This window comes from Gracilinanus agilis, chromosome 2 (assembly GCF_016433145.1).
Source record: "Gracilinanus agilis isolate LMUSP501 chromosome 2, AgileGrace, whole genome shotgun sequence".
In the NCBI taxonomy this organism is placed as follows: Eukaryota; Metazoa; Chordata; class Mammalia; order Didelphimorphia; family Didelphidae; genus Gracilinanus; species Gracilinanus agilis.
In genome coordinates, this window is record NC_058131.1 from 245,669,300 (window position 1) to 245,688,330 (window position 19,031).

General features: G+C 43.6%; 1 protein-coding gene across 1 annotated transcript in view; it reads right to left on the reverse strand.

Annotated features, from left to right (window-relative positions):
* Positions 1–6,365, reverse strand: part of RIPOR3 (RIPOR family member 3) — a 55,126-nt gene extending 48,761 nt beyond the window's left edge. Inside the window, exon 1 of the mRNA XM_044663829.1 lies at positions 6,265–6,365. Within this exon, the coding sequence (XP_044519764.1) occupies positions 6,265–6,365 (101 nt within the window). The remainder of the gene's footprint in view (positions 1–6,264) is intronic.
* Between the last annotated feature and the right edge of the window lie 12,666 nt (positions 6,366–19,031).

Sequence of the window (19,031 nt, forward strand, 5' to 3'; positions counted from 1 at the left end):
CACAGTTGCACATTCTTAACTGTGTAGCCTTGGATAAGGTACTTCATGTCTCTCAATCTACTTCCTTCCCCAGAAAATGAAGGGATCAGACTAAACTGACTCCTACAATCTCTTCCGCTAGCCTACAGACTTACTCCATGAACCCCCAGCCCCTAGGGCAGGGGTACACTTAAGAGGCTCTAACCAACAAGCAAAGAACTCTTTCTTGAACCTCTCATACATTCCTAGGACCATGCGGAGTGCATCACAATGATGAATAAAACAACATCTCTGCCCCCAAGGGGCTCGCCATCTAGTAGGGAGGAAGAAGATACACACCAAAGTAATTAATTAACAAGGGAGCCAGGAGGGGAATTATGGTGGTATTGATGAAAAAAGGCAAAGGAAGTTGGTGAAGGATAAGAATTCCAAGAGGAAATGACAACATGAGTCTCAAAGAAATGGGTAAATCTAAAATCTCACACTCATTCTCTCTCTCTCTCTCACACACACACACACATACACACACACATACATACACGCACGCGCACGCACACACACACAACCTCCCCCCCCACTCATAGAGAGGGCTTCCTTGGTGGAGAAACAAAATTAAGTGGAAGCAAATATTCGAAGTGTAGAGTCTGACCTCTTGGAGCAGATGATTGTGAAAAATTTCCAAAGGTGGAGGGGGCAAAGATGGAGGAGAAAATGACAATGCTTGTTGGCTACATTTTTCTAGCTTCAGGGATCTAGGCCTGAACGGAAACAGAAAATAAATGTCCTGGTTTTAAGTGATTCTAGAGCACCTCCCACTGACAATGAAGAATCAAAAATTGAAGGTTGGAAGGGTCCCTAAAGGCCACCTAATCTACTCCCCTCATTTTACTGATGAGCTGGATCCAGAGAAATTAAGAAACTTGCTCTAGGTCACTCAAGGAGTCAGCATTAAAGGCAAGATTTGAACTCAAGACCTCTGAATTCAGGGCCAGCCTCCTTTTCCATTTGTCCACAAAATATCTAAGGAACAAACAACAATATCAGCTTAAAAGTCCCAGCTGAAGACCTGCCTAAAGGCTCCCTGCTACAACAACATTCCACCATAGCTAAAGAATTGGGATGGTCCCTGGGAGTCCTACTAATGGGACCTGACCTATCAAGAACTCAATATTTCAAGATTCTGTGGAAAGCCATTAGATATTTATATTTTATTTTGGCATCTTCCACTGGCAACAATAGACACAGCTGAGTTTCATGGGATCATAAGCAGAAAGAACTTTGGGAAACATGGAGCAACCCCGAGGTCTAACCCCCTCGTTTTACAGAGAGGGGAAGTAACTTGGCCAAGGTCACACAGGTATTAAATGGCAGAGCTGGGATAGACGAACCCAAGTCTCTAACTTACCATCTAGTACTTATTCCAACAGAATATATTTCCTCTTTCTCCTTCGAAACATACATTCTCATATACAGACATATATATATGTATATATATATATGCAGTGCATGTATGTAATATGCATATTACATACACACACTACATGTCCATATGAGTACATATGTATCTATACACTCTCTCTATATTATACAAATATATACATAAAAAAGACAAAACAAGAGCTTAAGATAGGAGTTTCCCAGCTTACATACCTCCGCTGCCCCCTGAAGAGGCCATCCACCCCCTTCCTGTCAATATGTACCTAAGAAGTTTAAAAGTCAAAATAGCTGGGCTCTTCACATTTCCAGATTAGCCAGATACTAGGCATACCACAGGCATAAATTTTCTATTTGCTCAATAGACTGGAACTGATCTAATCTAGAGGAGAGCAAGTCAGACCACAGCCCAGCCAGCCAGAGACTGCGACTGCTGAGAGAGAGAGACAGACAGACAGAGTGAGAGACAGACAGAGACACAGAGAAACAGACAGACAGACAGAGAGACAGCGAGAGAGAGAGAAAGAGAGAGAGAGAGAGCAAGAGAGAGATAGACAGACAGACAGACAGACAGAGAGACAGAGCGCCAGAGCCCAGACTCTGCAGTCACTTTGAAAGCCCTTGGGCTGTTTTGGTCCAGGTGAGAGGATAAGAATCACCCTCCTTGGCTTCCTGGGCTGCTGGGAACAAGGTCATTGGCTCTCAAGTGGTCATTTCCAAAGATTTTCCCCTTGAAATTAATCTGCTGGCTTGAGGGAAAGAAGCAGCCCTAGCAAATGCTGCACACACACACACACACACACACACACACACACACACACACACACACACCCAGAGTAAGAGAACACAAACTCTACCTACCTTTTGGAGCGGGATCTACATAAAGTAGCCATCCCGACTGAGAGGCTGGATGGCCCCAGCAGTGCCAGTCCCCTAACTCAGGCACACACCTCTCTGAGAGGCTGAATCCCAAGCACCTTTGAGATCTGAGGCATGAGGGGCTTCAGGCCCCACTGTCGCTGTTGCTCAATTGTAGGCACCTGGTACAGATGACCAACAGCTGGTTGCCCTGTGCCTAACCACTCTTTCCCAGACCCAAAGACATCCTTCAGCCTCCTGCCCCAGCTTGGAAGCCTGAGCTCTGGAGGGACACTCAATCCTGTCCCTGCCTCTGCCCTGGCCCTGGTGTGAGAACTCCAAGCACTGAGGTTGTCCCGTGGCAAGAAATGGTGCCCGATGCTCTTGTGAGTAGTTGGAGGAGCAGACCCAGCCCATGATCGATATGTGTTTGTGGGATAATTACATGTTGGGAGATAGGCTGCATGTCTAATTTGTGTGTCATGCCACTAGCATGGTAAGGCAGCTTCTGGAGGGCGTGGATGTTCCATGGAGAACCGAGCTTCAGTAAATATTAAACAACAGACTGCCAGGCCCAGGCAAAGAGCCAGATGCAGGCGGGCAGAGAGACCAAGAGCCAGCCAGCCAGACTGACATGCACACCCACCCACTCATCGTGTCTTCTGTCCCCTGAGCCAGCCCTGGACTCCTGAGCTCAAATCTTTCAGAAGGTCTTGCTTCCTGTCAACTGCAAAACAGATATCTCTAGTGGAAGGGAGGTGCTTCCTTTTGTCACTGTCCTCACCCTAGGAAATTCAGGAGCTGCTGGGGCAGGTTTTATGCCAACGATTTATAAATCTTATCTAATTTGATCATAATAAAAACCCATTTTACACCTGAGGAAACTGAAGCAAACAAGGGTTAGGTGACTTATCCAGGATCACCCAGCTAATAAGAGTCTGAGGCTAGATTTTTTTTTAACCCTTACCTTCTATCTTAGTATCAATTCTAAGATACAAGAGTGGCAAGGGCTAGGCAATTGAGGTTAAGTGACTTGTCTAGGGTCACACAGCTAGGAAGTAACTGAGGTTAGGTTTGAACCCAGGTCCTCCTGACTCCAGGTCTGGCACTCTATCCACTGTGCTACCTAACTGTCTCATTGAGGCTAGATTTGAAGTAAAGTCACCCTGACTTCACATCTAATGATCTACTAACTGCTTCCAGAGATAAGAGTATTATCCAGACTAGAAAGCTAACCTAAGCCAGCAAGACCTGAGTTCAAGTCTTACTTCTGACATATAATAGGTGTGTGAACTTGGGTGAGTCACCTAAACCTCTCAACATCCCCAAGAAAGTGGAGACGCTTTATTAGCAGAGGGAGCTTGCTTATTTCAAGTTCCCTGGACCCATGAAATCACAGTCTGGACTAAATAATAACAGGCTTTAACTTTTAGGCTTACAAATCTCATTCAACTTTCCAAGAACCCTCATTCTTCTGATGCCACCTAGAGGAGACCACAGGTTCTAGGAAGTCAGGCTAATGGAGGACAGCTCAGGTAAGCCTAAGCAAGCTTGCACTACTCCAAGGGCAATCAAGGGTATGAACTGTAAGTCTCTTTTCCAAGGACCCAACTGTGCCAAGTGCAAATGGGCAGACTGTTCACCCTAAGGTTGGCTACAAATGAAGATAAATTCTTTAATTCATGATCAGGGGTGGGGAAGGTCAAGCTCTGAATCTAGGGAGGCAGGGAGGGAGGGAGAGCCCATCCCCAGGAAATCACAGATTCTTGACTTATTAAACAAAGAAGTAAAAGTGATTCTCTGGGCTCTCACTCCCAGGAGGGTTTGTACAGAGAAGAAAAGGGGAAGTATTAGGGGAGAGAGTATATTTGGATACCCAAAGGACTTCCAGGGGACCATGTCCTCACTCCTCCCATTTCTCTCCTGACCCAAGGTAATTTTCTCAGAGTTGGCTGAGCTAGCCAGTGTCCTTGGCCACAAGAATCCATTTCAGCCAGGTTAGGTTACCTGGTGAAAGAGAACCTGAAGGCTGGGTCTGTAACTGAATGCCTGGGTCATTCTTGCCCTCCCAGGGGAAACAACAGCTCCAAGCCAAAGGGTCTCTGGGAAGCAGAGGGACTGTAGGAAATAAACCTATTTCTTTCCCTGCTTCCAGATTCATTGCTGGGGAAATTAACTGCTAGATGGCTCAAAAGCCATCAGAGAGTAAAAAACAAAATGATTCTAGGGAAGAGACAACTTAGAAAATGACAAGGTCATTTAAGTATCTTAAAGAACTCTCCTATCAGGGAGGGAATAAGCATTTATATAGCACCTACTACCTGCCAGGCACATAGTGCTAATATAGTGCAAAAATTGTCTCATTTGATCCTCACAATAACCCCAGGAGATCAGTGTTGTAGTTATAATTGACATTTTACATGTGAAGAAACTGAGGCAGACGCATTAAGTGCCCAGGGTCACACAGCTAATAAATGTCTAGGGCTAGATTTGAACTCAGGTCTTCCTGACTCCAGATCCAGCATTCCATCCACTATGGCATATAGATACATCATAACAAAATGGGACTGATCCTATTCTATTTGGTACTTCAGAACTAGGAGTAATAAACAGCTGAAAAGGATAAAGAAGCAGATATAATAAAATCTGGCCTCAGACCCTTTCTAGCTCTGTGACCCTGGGCACGTCACTTATCCCTGATTACCTAGCCCTTGCCACTCTTCTCTCTTAGAATTGATACTTAGAAGAAAGGTAAGGGTTAAAAATAAATAAAGCAATTTAAGCACTCTCCCTTTGTCTCTCTGTCTCTCTGTCTCTCTGTCTCTCTCTCTCTGTCTCTCTCTCTCTCACACACACACACACACACACACACACACACACACACACTATACTGGGTCAGTGGCTTATCTTACATGGAACCGCTTGCACTCTACCTCTTAGCTCCACCTTCTCCTTTGGCTCCCTTTCGGCACACTTTTACGAGTGACCTTCACTCTGGCACACTGTGCTTAAGAAATAGATCTGTCTATCTGTCTGTCTGTCTTCCCAGGAAGCTCATTCCATTTTCACCCAGTTCTAAATGTGAGACAATTATTCCTTATGCCCAAATGCCTCTCCATAACTTCCACACACAGGTCAGCTGGGCCAAACAGAACAAGTTTAAGCCAAAGTTCATTTAATTACACTTGTATATACCTGCCATAAACTACACAGAAAACTCCAGGATCCAATTTCATTGTCCCTGTTCCCCTGACAGGATATCAAGGAATTATGGGGATTTTATTCTCCTTCTCTATCCTTTTTCTTTCTCCCAGTATTATTGAAACTTAAGGCAGAGGCAAGGAGGTACAATCACCAGATAAGGGGAAGGGGTTATTCTCATACTCTGCTGTGGCTTCCAAGAAAGATAGACTCTTCTCAGGAAATGGTGAGACTGTGGCCCAGGTTCCCATTGCCCTTGAGCTTTGGGGATATTTCCCAAGGTCTGTGAGAAGTTCAGAGGTACAGAGAACTCCGGATGGAGTTCATGGATGGAAGATGTTTATGTGGCTCTTATAATAGCCATATAATACAGGATTCTTAGGAGATATCCTGGTTTGTTTTCAGACCACCTCAATAAAGACAATATCAAAATTAAGTGAGTCACACAAATGACTATTGCTAGGATTAAAAGAGGTTAAATATGAAGGATCAGAAAATATTATGGGCATTTATTACAAATTTAAGGAATTAAAATCAGAAAATGTTTAAATTAAATTAAAATTACTGGGGTGTGGAGTTGGGGGTGTGTGAAGTATGTGATACAAACCCAATGATTGGTGCTTGCTTGTGGGTAAGAGGTCAAGAGAGGTGAAAATGGCAGCTGGATGACATTCCCTAAACATCTGGGAGTAGAGAAGAGAACCACCACCCATCTTAAGAAGCCTTGCACAAGCTCCAGGTCTAAAGTATTGCTCAGGGAGCCAGGCCCTGAGCTATGTGGGTGGAACTTACACAATATTCCTCCTTTGCATGCTGCTGAACCCAGCAAAGGAGGAGCTTCTGCCCATGGTTCCGACATCCCCGGAGGAGAGGAACCTCACCTTCACCGACATGGTCTCCAACCCAGAGTGCTGTCACCTGGAGGGGAAAGAGGACAGAAGAAAATGAGCACTTCAGGACTAGGCAGAGCTGAAGCCTCCGGAAGAGCCTAAAAACTCTGGGGCCATTTTGGAGATGTAGGTAGAACAGTCCAACCTGCCACCATCTTATTAGAGGACGTCAAAGCAAGGAAGTTATACTCCAGAACATTCTTTCCTTTCCTACCTAGCAAACCAGCTAGGCTCCTCAGGACCTTAGGGAGCCTCCAGCTCCCCTCCTAACCCTAGTTTTCTATCTGTATTTCTCCCTTCTTTGTCTATCACATGCTCTCTACTGGCCCTCTCTCCCCAGCAAGTGCCCACTTCTTTGTGATGTCTTCTATAAGGTCTTGAACAAGAAGGCGAATTCAAAGCTGGAGCTCAGCCCCACAAAGTAGACAATCAAACCTCAAGTCGCTACTCTAGAAGGTCTTTTACAACCAAAGTATTCCCCTCCCCCACTAGCCCCACCCCATCACCTTGGAGGCAACAAGGTAATGGGTGGAAAGCTATAATAGGATTCAGGAAAACCCAGATTCAAATCCTGACTCCAACACTTACTATCTAGGGGACCCTGGACAAGTCACAATCACTGTTTACTTCAATTTCTTCATCTACAAAATAAGGAGGTTGGACTTGGTGACCTCAAGGGTCCCTTCTACCTCTAAATCTAGGATTCCATCACCAGCATGACCCTGAAACCATCTAGATATGAGAATGACCTTCACTCTGAATCAACAACTAGGGCAGTGATGGCAAACCTTTTAGAGACCAAGGGCCCCAACTGCAATCCAGACAGGGGAGGGAGGAAACGCTCCCATTGGGCTACTGGGCAAAGGGGTGGGTGATGGGAGAGATGTGTTCAAGAAATGTGGAGGGGCAGCTGGGTAGCTCACTGGATTGAGAGCCAGGCCTAGAGATGGGAAGTCCTAGGTTCAAATCTGGCTTCAGACACTTCCCAGCTATGGCAAGTCACTTGACCCGCCATTGCCTACCCTTACCACTCTTCTGCCTTGGAGACTCCAAGATGGAAGGTAAGGGTTTAAAAAAAAAAAGAAAAAGAAATGTGGAGAGGAGAAAAGGAGCAGCCCCTTCTGGCATGCCAACATGTTCTAGGACATGCCATTGTGTCCCTTGGGAAAAAAGGGAAAGTTATTTTTTAATATTTTAAATATTAAACCTCAATCTTTCAATTTTCATACCTTGGCCCCAGGGTCCCTACTTACCTTTACCTTATCACTAGTGATCAAGACAAACAAAGTAGATTCCATCTTTCCTTACAGCCCAACTACCCCCAAAATGCCATGTTTTATCAAATATCCCAATACTAGACTAACATTGATTGACACCAATATCTCACCATCCATATCCACAGTATGCTGATTCATAGTATACTTCATAGGTCATTTAATCTCTATTTGCCTCAGTTTACTCATCTGTAAAATAAGGATAATAATAGCACCTACTTCCCAGGGTTACTGTAAGCATCAAATGACATACTAATTTTTGTTTTTGTGTAGCATGAGTCATGTCCAACTTGTCCTCACTACATTTGGGGTTTTCTTGGCAAAGATACTAGAGTGGCTTGCCATTTCTTTCTCTACCTCATTTTGCGGATGGAGAAACTGAGGCAAACAGAGCTAAGAGACTTGCCAAGGGTAACATAGCTAGGGAGTGTCTGAGGCCAGATTCGAACAGATTTGAAGATGTGTCTTCCTGACTTCTGGCACAGTACTCTAACCACTGTACCACTTAGCTGCCCTCTAGAAACTTCTTACCTATTCTTATCTACCCCAGTCATTCAACTCAAGTGAAGGAGTAAAAAAGACACTAAGTAAAAGGGTAGCTAGGTAGAAAAGTGGATAGAGCCTGAGGTGTGGAGTCAGGAGGTCCTGGGTTCAAATTTGGCCTTAGATATTTCCTAGCTCTGTGACCCTGGACAAACCACTTAATCCCCATTACCTAGCCCTTACCTCTTTTTTGTTTTTGGAATTGATACTTAGTATATTAATGCTAGTATTGATTCCTAGTAAATACTAGTATTAATACTAGTAAATTGATACTTAGGATTCAAAGCCAGAAAGTAAGAGTTTAAAAAAAAAAAGGCACTAAGCAACCATGTTTGAGGATGAGGTCGTGTCTACTATTACTATTATGTTTTCAGAATGACAGCTTAGATATTGCATCCTCAGATGACACAGGAACCTACTTGTGTTAAATTAGCAGAGATAAGAGAACAAGAACAGCATTATAGCTTCCTCTTATTCTCCCTGGTCCCCTTCCCTCTGCTAAGAGAGCTGTCAATTAGCATCAAGTCAGCTCTGGATAACACAACAACCAACTAAAGCAATCACTGATTAGCCAAGGCTGATTGATGGCTCAACTGACTAGTGATGAAGAAAGAGGGAGGAGTCTCCTCCCTCTACATCTGTAAGTACCCAAAGCCATTTCTGGGGTACCACAGTATAAAATTCCTACTTATAACCCATCCACTATTGGAATTCCAGTGTTGTACATGGGAGATGAGGGAGCGGGGTGCACTAATGCCCTGGATTTATCACCCCTAGCAGCCTTATTCCCACATTGTGCCATTCTTCTCAAGTGAACAAAGATACATTAAGTGAGAAGCAGTGTAGCAGAGGACAGACAGCTGGCCTTGGAGCCAGGAAGATGTAGGACTTAAATTTATGGTTGGACTAAATATAAGAGAAATGTGGTCACTGATTTATAACTCAAGTCAAAATGACTTTTTTAGCAGTTTATTTACAAAAAGGGAGGGAAAGAATGAAAGTAGAGAAATGTGTAAGAGGGTAGAGTAAGATCTCTAACCTAACATACTCAATACTTGTTCTGGCCCTTGGCTGAACCCAGTCAGGGCTAGTTAACCCTCAGCCAGAGAGTCTGGTGGTGAATAAAAAAAACAAGGGTTCCACCCATGTGGCCTCCTCCAAGAAGGGGAGGCCTCTCCAGAAACTCATCTCTCCAGAAGCCAGGAAAGGAGTCAGCTTTTCACTCACCCAAGTTGTAGCTCCAAGTTACAGTCCCAGTCCAAGATTCTTCAAGAGGTCAAAGATCTCACCCTTTTTAAAGACCTTTTTTATGTCACTTCTTGTCCCTTCCTCCATTTTATGGGAACCAATTGCAGTCTTCAAATTTGCTTTTAACACTGCCTAGGGGACAGTCAGTTGCTTCTGAAGGTATAAACCACTTTGATAAGAGGTTTGTGAACCTCCCCTACTTAATGTCTTCAGTTTGGGTTGATTAAATTTAAATTTAAAATAGGCAAGGGGAGAGTTAATCCCATCTTCACAAAGACCAGAGTTCAAGTTCCACTTTTAATACCAATTAGCTATGTAAGAAAAATGATATATCACATTCCTCCCTCAACCCCAACCCACCCACCCAATTCAATAAACTCAAGTTGCTCCCTCTCACTTCCAGGATCAAATATAAAATCTTCTGGCATCCAAAGCCCTGGACCTCTCCTACCTTTCCAGCCTTGTTATACCTTTCTTATTCCCACATACTTTGCTATCCAATGACACAATCCTCCTTCCTATTTCTCACACAAGGCACTTCAACTCCCAACTCAGAGTATTTTTATGGCTGTCCCTCATGCCTAAAATTCTCTCCTTCATCTCTACTTCCTGGATTTCTTGGCTTCCTTAAAATCTCACCTAAAATCCTATCTGCTGCAGAGAACTTTTCTCAATCTTCCTTCCCTTCCCCTTTATTTTCCTTATTAGTCACTTCCTGACCTCCTGTGATTTCCTTGGGACTAGATCTCACTCTTCTCCTACATTGGGCATGGTTCTCTCTGCCCCAATGGAATTTTTTCACCCCTTACTTTCTTAGTAACAACTCTAAGACAGAAGGGCAAGGGCTAGGCAAAGGTGGTTAAGTGACTTGCCCAGGGTCACAGAGCTAGGAAGTATCTGAGATCAGAAACCCAGGTCCTCCAGACTCTAGGCCTAACACTCTATCCACTGACCCACCTAGCTATCTTATCTCTGTTGATTATCTCCAATTTATCATGCCTGTGTGTGTGTGTGTCTGTGAATGCATAGTTAGTACACAGTTGTTCATATATCATTTCTTCTATTGCACTGTGAAGTCCTAGAGACCTGGAAGTATCTTTTGCTTTTTTGGGGGACAAAGAAGATGCTTGTCAACTCACTAGCAATCTTTAAGTAGCCTGAAAGAAGCTGCATTTCAATATCAGATCTGTACTAGGAAAGGGAGTTTTCTCAGTAGGGAGGTCCCTAAAATCAATCAAATCACAGATCTAAACAAAAACAAATGATTAAACTTCTATTATGTTCAGGGAACTACTCTTCCTTGTCCATGCTTTTCCCCATTCCCTCAAGTGTCTGAGATGTGTAGAGATTCTTTGGGGGCTTATCTTCCTCCTCTGGTAATCTCTATACAACCTACCTACCTCCCCAGAGCCCCCACCCCCACTCAGCAACTCTGTTAAGAGACTTGGATGCCAGACTGTCCTCATAAGCTGCTGCAACTTTTCCCAATTTTCCATCCTCTGGGGAGGATTGATTTGATTTCCTCCTGGGGGAGGGGTGGTTAGATGGACTGAACAGTTCTTCCTCAGATATCATTTATGTTTTGACCTATGAGTCCTCTCCAGAACTTTTCTCTTGGGAAATAAAATAGCTCCCCAGCCTTTGGCCCTAAAGTACCTTTTCACCTCTGGAAAAAAGCCCAGGGAGTCTGTGAGGGTGGGAACCAGTTGCAAAGGGACAGTAGTTTGCAAAACAGGTTCTGGGCACTCCCCGCCCTCAGCCTTCCCCTTTTAGATGACTTTCAGGGGAGTTTTTGCTAGCATCCTTTTAAGTTTATCCTGCTGCACAAAGGTTTTCAGGGCTCCAAGAGAGATTTCAGAGAGAAGAGATGATTTCCTTGACTGATGAAAATCTCCTTCCATCTTCCCCAGCGGTTACTACAAAGAATCCTTAAAAGTGTTGCCAAATGAGCCCCCAGCCCCAAAACAAAAGTTTTAGATGAAGTTGAGCCCCACTGTCCAGTTTTGAGTGAAACGGGGTTCCTGGATCTCAGTGGCAAAGGGGATAGCTTAGTCCCACTTCCCAGAGACGGTTGGAACATCTCTTTGCTGTGGCTATTTGGCAACAGTAGAGGAGAAGAACCATGGCTGGCTGATCAACATCCATTAGGAGTCTCACCCCAGAGGCCCAGCTAGGATACATTGGCGGAAGGGGGAGAGAAGCTCCTGAAAAGGACCCACACGCTCCCAGTTGGGGAGGTGACAAGCTGGGAGCTGATCAGGCTGGAAACGTGGCGGACTGGGGAAAAACAGACTGCTGCCCCATCCCATTGCCGGGCCTCTGTGCTGCATGCGTTTCTGGTTTACGAACTTTTGCATGTGTTGGAAACTTTGGGCCTGGAGCCCAAGGGCTCTTGGAGAGCTAAAGCACTTCCTGAAACTCAGCTGCTTGGCAAGACAGCACCTCCAGCCTCCCCCTCCTCTTGCTTTGGAAGGAGAAGCTAGCCTGGAGCAGCCTAAGCTCCAGCTGATCCCCCCTCATTAACTGTTGCAGTCAAACCCCAGGCAGGCAAGGCGGACAGGAGGCTTTCTCACTGCAGCCTGGGGTCCTTAAAATCTAGTATGCACCACAGGCTGGGGCAAGGGGGCTGGCCTGAGGGGGGGGGGGGAAATCAGCTAAGACCCAGACTCCATCACCTAAAACCACCCAAGGGTCAGAGAAGGTTAGAGCTGAAAAAGTCCTTCATTAAGGCAGAGGATGTTGGAACTGAAACTGTAGGCAATGTGGAGTGTCTGAGCTGGGAAGAACAGCAAAACACAGATTGTCAGAGTTAAAAGGCAGAGACTATCTGAACAGGGAACACAGAATGTCAGAGCTGGAAAGAGACCGTGGAACACAACGTGGCAGAGTTAGGAGAGACTTAAGAGAAAGAATATTCGTGTATAGAACACAGAACTGCAGAGCTGAGGGAGGACTTTAGGATGTAGAATATCCCAGAGGAAGAGATCTTAAGAGGCAGAATTTCAGAGCTGAAACAGTCCTTAAAACATAAAAATTGAGAACTGTTTGGAAGCAGAATGGATCAGTGGTTTAAAAAGAGAGAGAGAGAAAAAAGATGAGTTTAGGAATCAGAAGATCCAGTCAAACCCTACCTGTGCTCCTTCCTACCTATGCGACTTGGAACAAATTGCTTTACCACTCTGGCCTTGTTTCCCATCTGTAAAACTGTGTGTGTGTGTGTGTGTGTGTGTGTGTGTGTGTGTGTGTGTGTGTGTGTGTGTGTGTGTGTGTGTAAATTGGGTGGCCTTTAATGTCTCTTCCAGCTCTAAATCTGTGTTTCCATGAAAGAAGCCTTAGGACGTGGAATATTATCATTTCAGCTCTGGAAAATCCCTTAGAACCCAGAAGAGTCAGAGCCAGAAGAGCCTTAGAGTCCAACCTGACCATTCTACAGACAAGGAATATGAGGCGGAGAGAAGACAATTGACTGCCTCAGTTATACATTGGGGGCGGTCCAGAACCAGGAGGCCATCTCAGGTCTCCTGGACCCCTAGTTTTTTTCTACAACAACACGTAGGAGAGGAGGCATCCCCATAGTTCTCTATTCAGTCCCCCTGCTCTGAATGGAGAGAAACATTAGCATTCCTTCTCTCTTGCCCACTGCCCTGCACAGCAAAAGGGTATAAAACATGCAGCTTCCCAAACCTTGACCCGGTGGCTGGAGGCGAGCCAGCTCAGCACTGATTTCCTGACATCAGCCCGTTCACTTGATGCTTCTTCTCTGGCCTCTGCTTGGTGGGGGAGCAGGAGCTCTAACTGAGGCAGGCTTTGGAAAGCTTGTGACCCAGTCCAGAATAACCTCAAAGAGGAGGGGATGGGGGAGGGGGGAGGGGGAAAGGTTACATCAACTGCACGTGCTCCAAAAAGAGAACGCATCAGCTGAATGTATGAGGCTTCTGGCCCATTCTCTTGGGCCAGAACAGACAGATCTGCAAGAGAGTCAAGGGAAGGAAAACAGGTCCTGTTGCTCACTAGGCCAGGGACCTATGCAAACAAAGACCCTTGTGCAATCGGTATAAGGGCCCTGAAAAATGCTCTCCTGGCTACTTTATCCCCAAAGGCACTTTCCTGGACTCCTCCAAGGTGCCACCTGGAAAAGGAGGTTGGCCCAGCGCAGCTGTGGCTGGCACCGCTCCCTGGCAGCCCAGTGTGGCCCCCAGACTACAGGCTTGTGCTCTTTCCTTCCTCCTGCCAGATAACCTGCAATTTCAGAGGTGGTGATGCTTCTAAGTTTAACACTGCCTCCTGGGTTTGGGTGGCTCCACTGCCTGATTCCCTCATTTAGGGCTTGTTTTAGAAGTTCAAATACCAACCAAGGCTGAATTTATTTGCAAGCGTTTCCAAAATAGCTTTTCAGTTTAGCACAAAAGGAAACTATAAAATAGCCCAAGATGAGGAATGTGAGTCTGGGAACAGGATTATGGTCCTTGCTTCTAGGCTGCTCTTAGAGATTCACTGAGTGAGGAGGGCCATTAAAAGCTGGTAGTCCAAGCCCCTAATTTCATAGAAGAGGAAAATGAGACTCAGAGAGGGAGAAGTGGCCACAAAACTAATGATTAGAGTTAGGCTTAGATTAGATTCAAGGTTTATTGACTCCAGAAATTCAGACTTCTTCCTCCAAGGACCTACAAAATCTTGTCTCCTCCTTAACTCTAAAGGATGAAAACCATAGATCAAGAGCTCAAAGACATCTTGAGGTCACATCTTAAAGGATCCACCTACCCTCTTTTTTTAATAGATGAGGAAACTGAGGTACAGAGAGGGTATAGGGGCCTGCCCAAGTAGGTAGGAAAGGACAAGGCTGGAATTCTAACTCACTAAATCTTCTGATTTCAAATCCATTGTTCTTTTCACTCCACCTCACTGGGTTTGAAGCTCGGTAATCAAGCAGTGATCAGGTTTACAAGAGGGGAAACCTGGCAGAGTTTCCCATCTTAGCATTCCTGCTATGTCAAATTCAGCCATAGCTAGGTTGAAGCAACCTCTATTCTCTTAGTTTAACCGGAAGCTGGTAATCTTAGCAGCAACTGTACACTCTAAAGAGAGTTCAGGCTTCACCGATAGGGACTTTTAGAAAATACGTCATATCACTGATCCAGCCATTCTGGAGGGTAATTTAGAACTATGCCCAAAGGGCTATCAATCTGTGCATACCCTTTGATCCAGTAATACTACTACTGGGTCTGTATACCAAAGAGATCATTAAAAGAGGAAAGGACCTACATGTACAAAACTATAGCAGCTCTTTTTGTGGTGGCAAAGAATTGGAAATTGAAGGGATGCCCATCAATTGGGGAATGGCTGGGCAAACTGTAGTACATGTAGGTGATAGAATACTATTGTGCTATAAGAAATAATAAGCAAGATGGCTTCAGAAAGACCTGGAAAAATTTGTAGGAACTTATGCAGAGCAAAATAAGCAGAACCGAGAGAACATTGTACACAATAACAGCAATATTATACAATGATTATCTATGAGAACTTGGCTACTTTCGGCAATGAACTGATCTGGGACAATCCTGAAAGACTTTTTTTTTTTTTTTTACCCTTAACTTCTGTATATTGGCTCCTAGGTGGAAGAGTGGTAAGGGTGGGCAATGGGGGTCAAGTGACTTGCCGAGGGTCACACAGCTGGGAAGTGTCTGAGGCTGGATTTGAACCTAGGACCTCCTGTCTCTAGGCCTGACTCTCAATCCACTGACCTACCCAGCTGCCCCCCCCAAAAAAGACTTTTGATGGGAAATACTCTCCACTTCCAGAGAAAGATCTGCTGGAGTCATCTTTCATATCAGTATATTTATGGTTTTATTTGGGAGTTTTGGTCTCGTATGACTTTGCTTTTACAATAGTGACCAATGTGGAATTATGTTTGGCATGACAATAAAGATAAAATTTTTTTAAATACCTCACGTCTCTGGAAAGATTTTAGGATTGCAAAGCCTCTTCCTCACAGCCACCTAGTGAAGTGAATCAGGAGAGAATCAGTCTCCCCATTTTATAGATGAGAGAACTGAAACTTGGACTAGAGAAGACAAATCTGGCACTAGACAGAGAATCAGGATTCAAAGCCTATACTCTATTGTATGGCTTTGAGTAAATCATTTCCCCTCTTTGGGCCTCAAAATCTTCATCTGTAAAATAAAGGAGCTGAACTAAATGATTACTGATGTCCTTTCAAGCCCTAAACCCAATGATTTTTCTATGTGGAGCCTTAAATATCACTCAAATCTTTGAATACCAAATCCAAGACCCTTTTTACTTCAGGCTATTCCCTGATCTGATAAGAGGAAGTGCTATGATTTAGAACTGGAGGGACCTCAGAGCTCAACAAATCCAAATCCCTCATTTTTCAACTGAATAAGCTGAGATTTAGAAAGATAACCTGGCCCATCCACACAGATACATCACTACATCATGTTGCCTCTGCCCTAGAGAACATGAGGAAACTGGAGGTGGAGGTCATTTGAGTTCACGCTTAAATTTGAGCCACTCCCAAGCCACTTGTACACCCAAGTCAGGGATACAGGAGAATGTGCACTGCTCCTAGGATAAATGCCTGATTCATTGCTGAGCAGAGTTCTGAGGAAGCCAAGTGTAAATAGTGACGTTTCCCCAAAAGAAGATAAAGTTTATTTCTTAGCAATACCCTATCTCCTCTTGTGGCCCTCCCTCTTTCCTAAGTATTTCTAGTGCTCTAGCTCACACTAGCCTCTCCATTCATTCACTGATTCAATCATTCATTCAACAGCATTTAACAAGTGTCTCTTGCATGCTGTGTATTATGCCCTCAAAAGGTGATTGATAAATTAATTCATGAAGAGATTTTGTTAAATGGGCAACCTAGAGAACTCATCCGCCAGTATATATTGAGTAGACTGGTACTACAAATGAGCTGTGCCCAGTACTTAACAGGAGGAAGAAGAGGAGCCAAGAAGGCTCTAATGCCTTTGGGGAAATTGCAAATCTCCTTTACCTTCTTTCATTTCTCTGAGGAAAAAAGGCCCATCTTTTTTTTTTTTAACCATTTATTAATATTTATTTTTAACATGGTTACATGATACATGCTCCTACTTTCCCCTTCACCCCCCCACTCTCCCCTCACCCATGGCCGACGCACATTTCCACTGGTTTTAACATGTGTCATTGATCCAGACCTATTTCCAAATTGTTGATAGTTGCATTGGTGTGGTAGTTTCGAGTCTACATCCTCAATCATGTCCACCTCATCCCATGCGTTCAAGCAGTTGTTTTTCTTCTGTGTTTCCTCTCCGGCAGTCCATACTCTGAATGTGGGTAGTGTTCTTTACCATAAATCCCTCAGAATTGTCCTGTCTCATTGCATTGCTGCTAGTACAGAAGTTCATTATATTCGATTTTACCATAGTTTATCAGTCTCTGTGAACAGTGTTCTTCTGGCTCTGCTCCTTTCACTCTGCATCAGTTCCTGGAGGTCTTTCCAGTTCACATGGAATTCCTCCAGTTTATTATTCCTTTGAGCACAATAGTATTCCATCACCAGCATATACCACAGTTTGTTCAGCCATTCCCCAATTGAAGGGCCTACCCTCCTTTTCCAGTTCTTTGCCACCACAAAAAGCACAGCTATAAATATTTTTGTACAAGTCTGTTTATTTATGATCTCTTTCGGAAAGGGAGACCTCACCTCTAATGAAGGGGAAATTAAGGCAGTCATTAAAAACTATTTTGCCCAATTATATGGCAATAAATATAACAATTTAGGAGATATGGATGAATATTTACAAAAATATAAATTGCCTAGATTAACAGCAGAAGAAATAGAATACCTAAATAATCCCATATCAGAAAAAGAAATTGAACAAGCCATCAAAGAACTCCCTAAGAAAAAAATCGCCAGGACCTGATGGATTCATAAGTGAATTCTATCAGACATTCAAAGAGCAACTAATCCCAATACTATACAAATTATTTGATATGATAAACAAAGAAGGAGTCCTACCAAATTCCTTTTATGACACAAATATGGTACTGATTCCAAAGCCAGGGAAATCAAAAACAGAGAAAGAAAACTATAGACCAATCTCCCTAATGAACATAGATGCAAAAATCTTAAATAGAATACTAGCAAAGAGACTCCAGCAAGTAATTAAGAAGATCATCCACCATGATCAGGTGGGATTTATACCAGGAATGCAAGGATGGTTCAACATTAGGAAAACCATCCACATAATTGACCATATCAACAGTCTAACAAACAAAAATCACATGATTATCTCAATAGATGCTGAAAAAGCCTTTGACAAAATACAGCATCCATTCCTATTGAAAACACTGAAAAGTATAGGAATAGAAGGACCTTTCCTAAAAACAATAAACAGTATATACCTAAAACCATCAACAAGCATCATATGCAATGGGGATAAATTAGAAGCCTTCCCAATAAGATCAGGAGTGAAACAAGGATGCCCATTATCACCTCTATTATTCAACATAGTACTAGAAACACTAGCAGTAGCAATTAGAGAAGAAAAAGAAATTGAAGGTATCAAAATAGGCAATGAGGAGACTAAGCTATCACTCTTTGCAGATGATATGATGGTCTACTTAAAAAATCCTAGAGAATCAACTAAGAAGCTTGTAGAAATAATCAACAACTTTAGCAAAGTTGCAGGATACAAAATAAATGCACATAAATCATCAGCATTTCTATATATTTCCAACACATTAGAGCAGCAAGGCCCATCTTTTTAACACCAGTTTTTGACCTGTGGGATTGTATGGCTGGAAACCATCAAACACTGCTGTTTACAAAGAAATTTTTTTTTTTTTTGAGACCAGGTTCCCCCATCTTCTTTAGGCTGGAAGTACAGCTAATCCCACCACTGATTAGCCTGGAAGTTTTAATATGTTCCATTTTTCCAACTGGGGCCCATTCACCACTCCTTAGGAAGACTGGCAGTCCTCTGCTCTCAGGTGTTCACTAGCCATATTTGTGCCACACTGTATTGGACTCATGTGAGCAAGAGAAGGTAAGAGAATGGTGGATGTGCTCCAATGATGTCCTTAACACATCAGAAAAAATCGAAGAAGCCCTCCAACCTATTGAGTGGACCTCTAAGGATTATGGAAGAAAAGTCTGAGTCACAGGATGGTCAAGAATGGATGAGTAGACTAAACGACCACCCTAGTGCAACTATCAATAATATGGAAATAGGTTTTGATCAATGACACATGAAGAAACCAGTGGAATTGCATGTCAATTATTGGAGGGGGGGGGAGAGTAAGAACATGAACCATGGAACCATGGAAAATTTTTTTCTAAAAAATAACATTTAAAAAAAAAGAATGGATGAGTAGAAATCTCCATCATGGGGGAAACATTCAAATCAAGGAGGTCCCCTTGAAGGAGGAAGCCAACCCAGAAGTTTTTAGATTCTGTCAGACTATAAGCTCCCTGAGGTCAGGGAAGAATGTATTTTTTTTTTCTTCAACTTTACATCCCTAGCACTGTACCTTGTACTTTTTCTTTATATCCAGGTCCATGATTTCATCAGTGTAAGGAACCCACCCAGGTGGAAAGTCATCC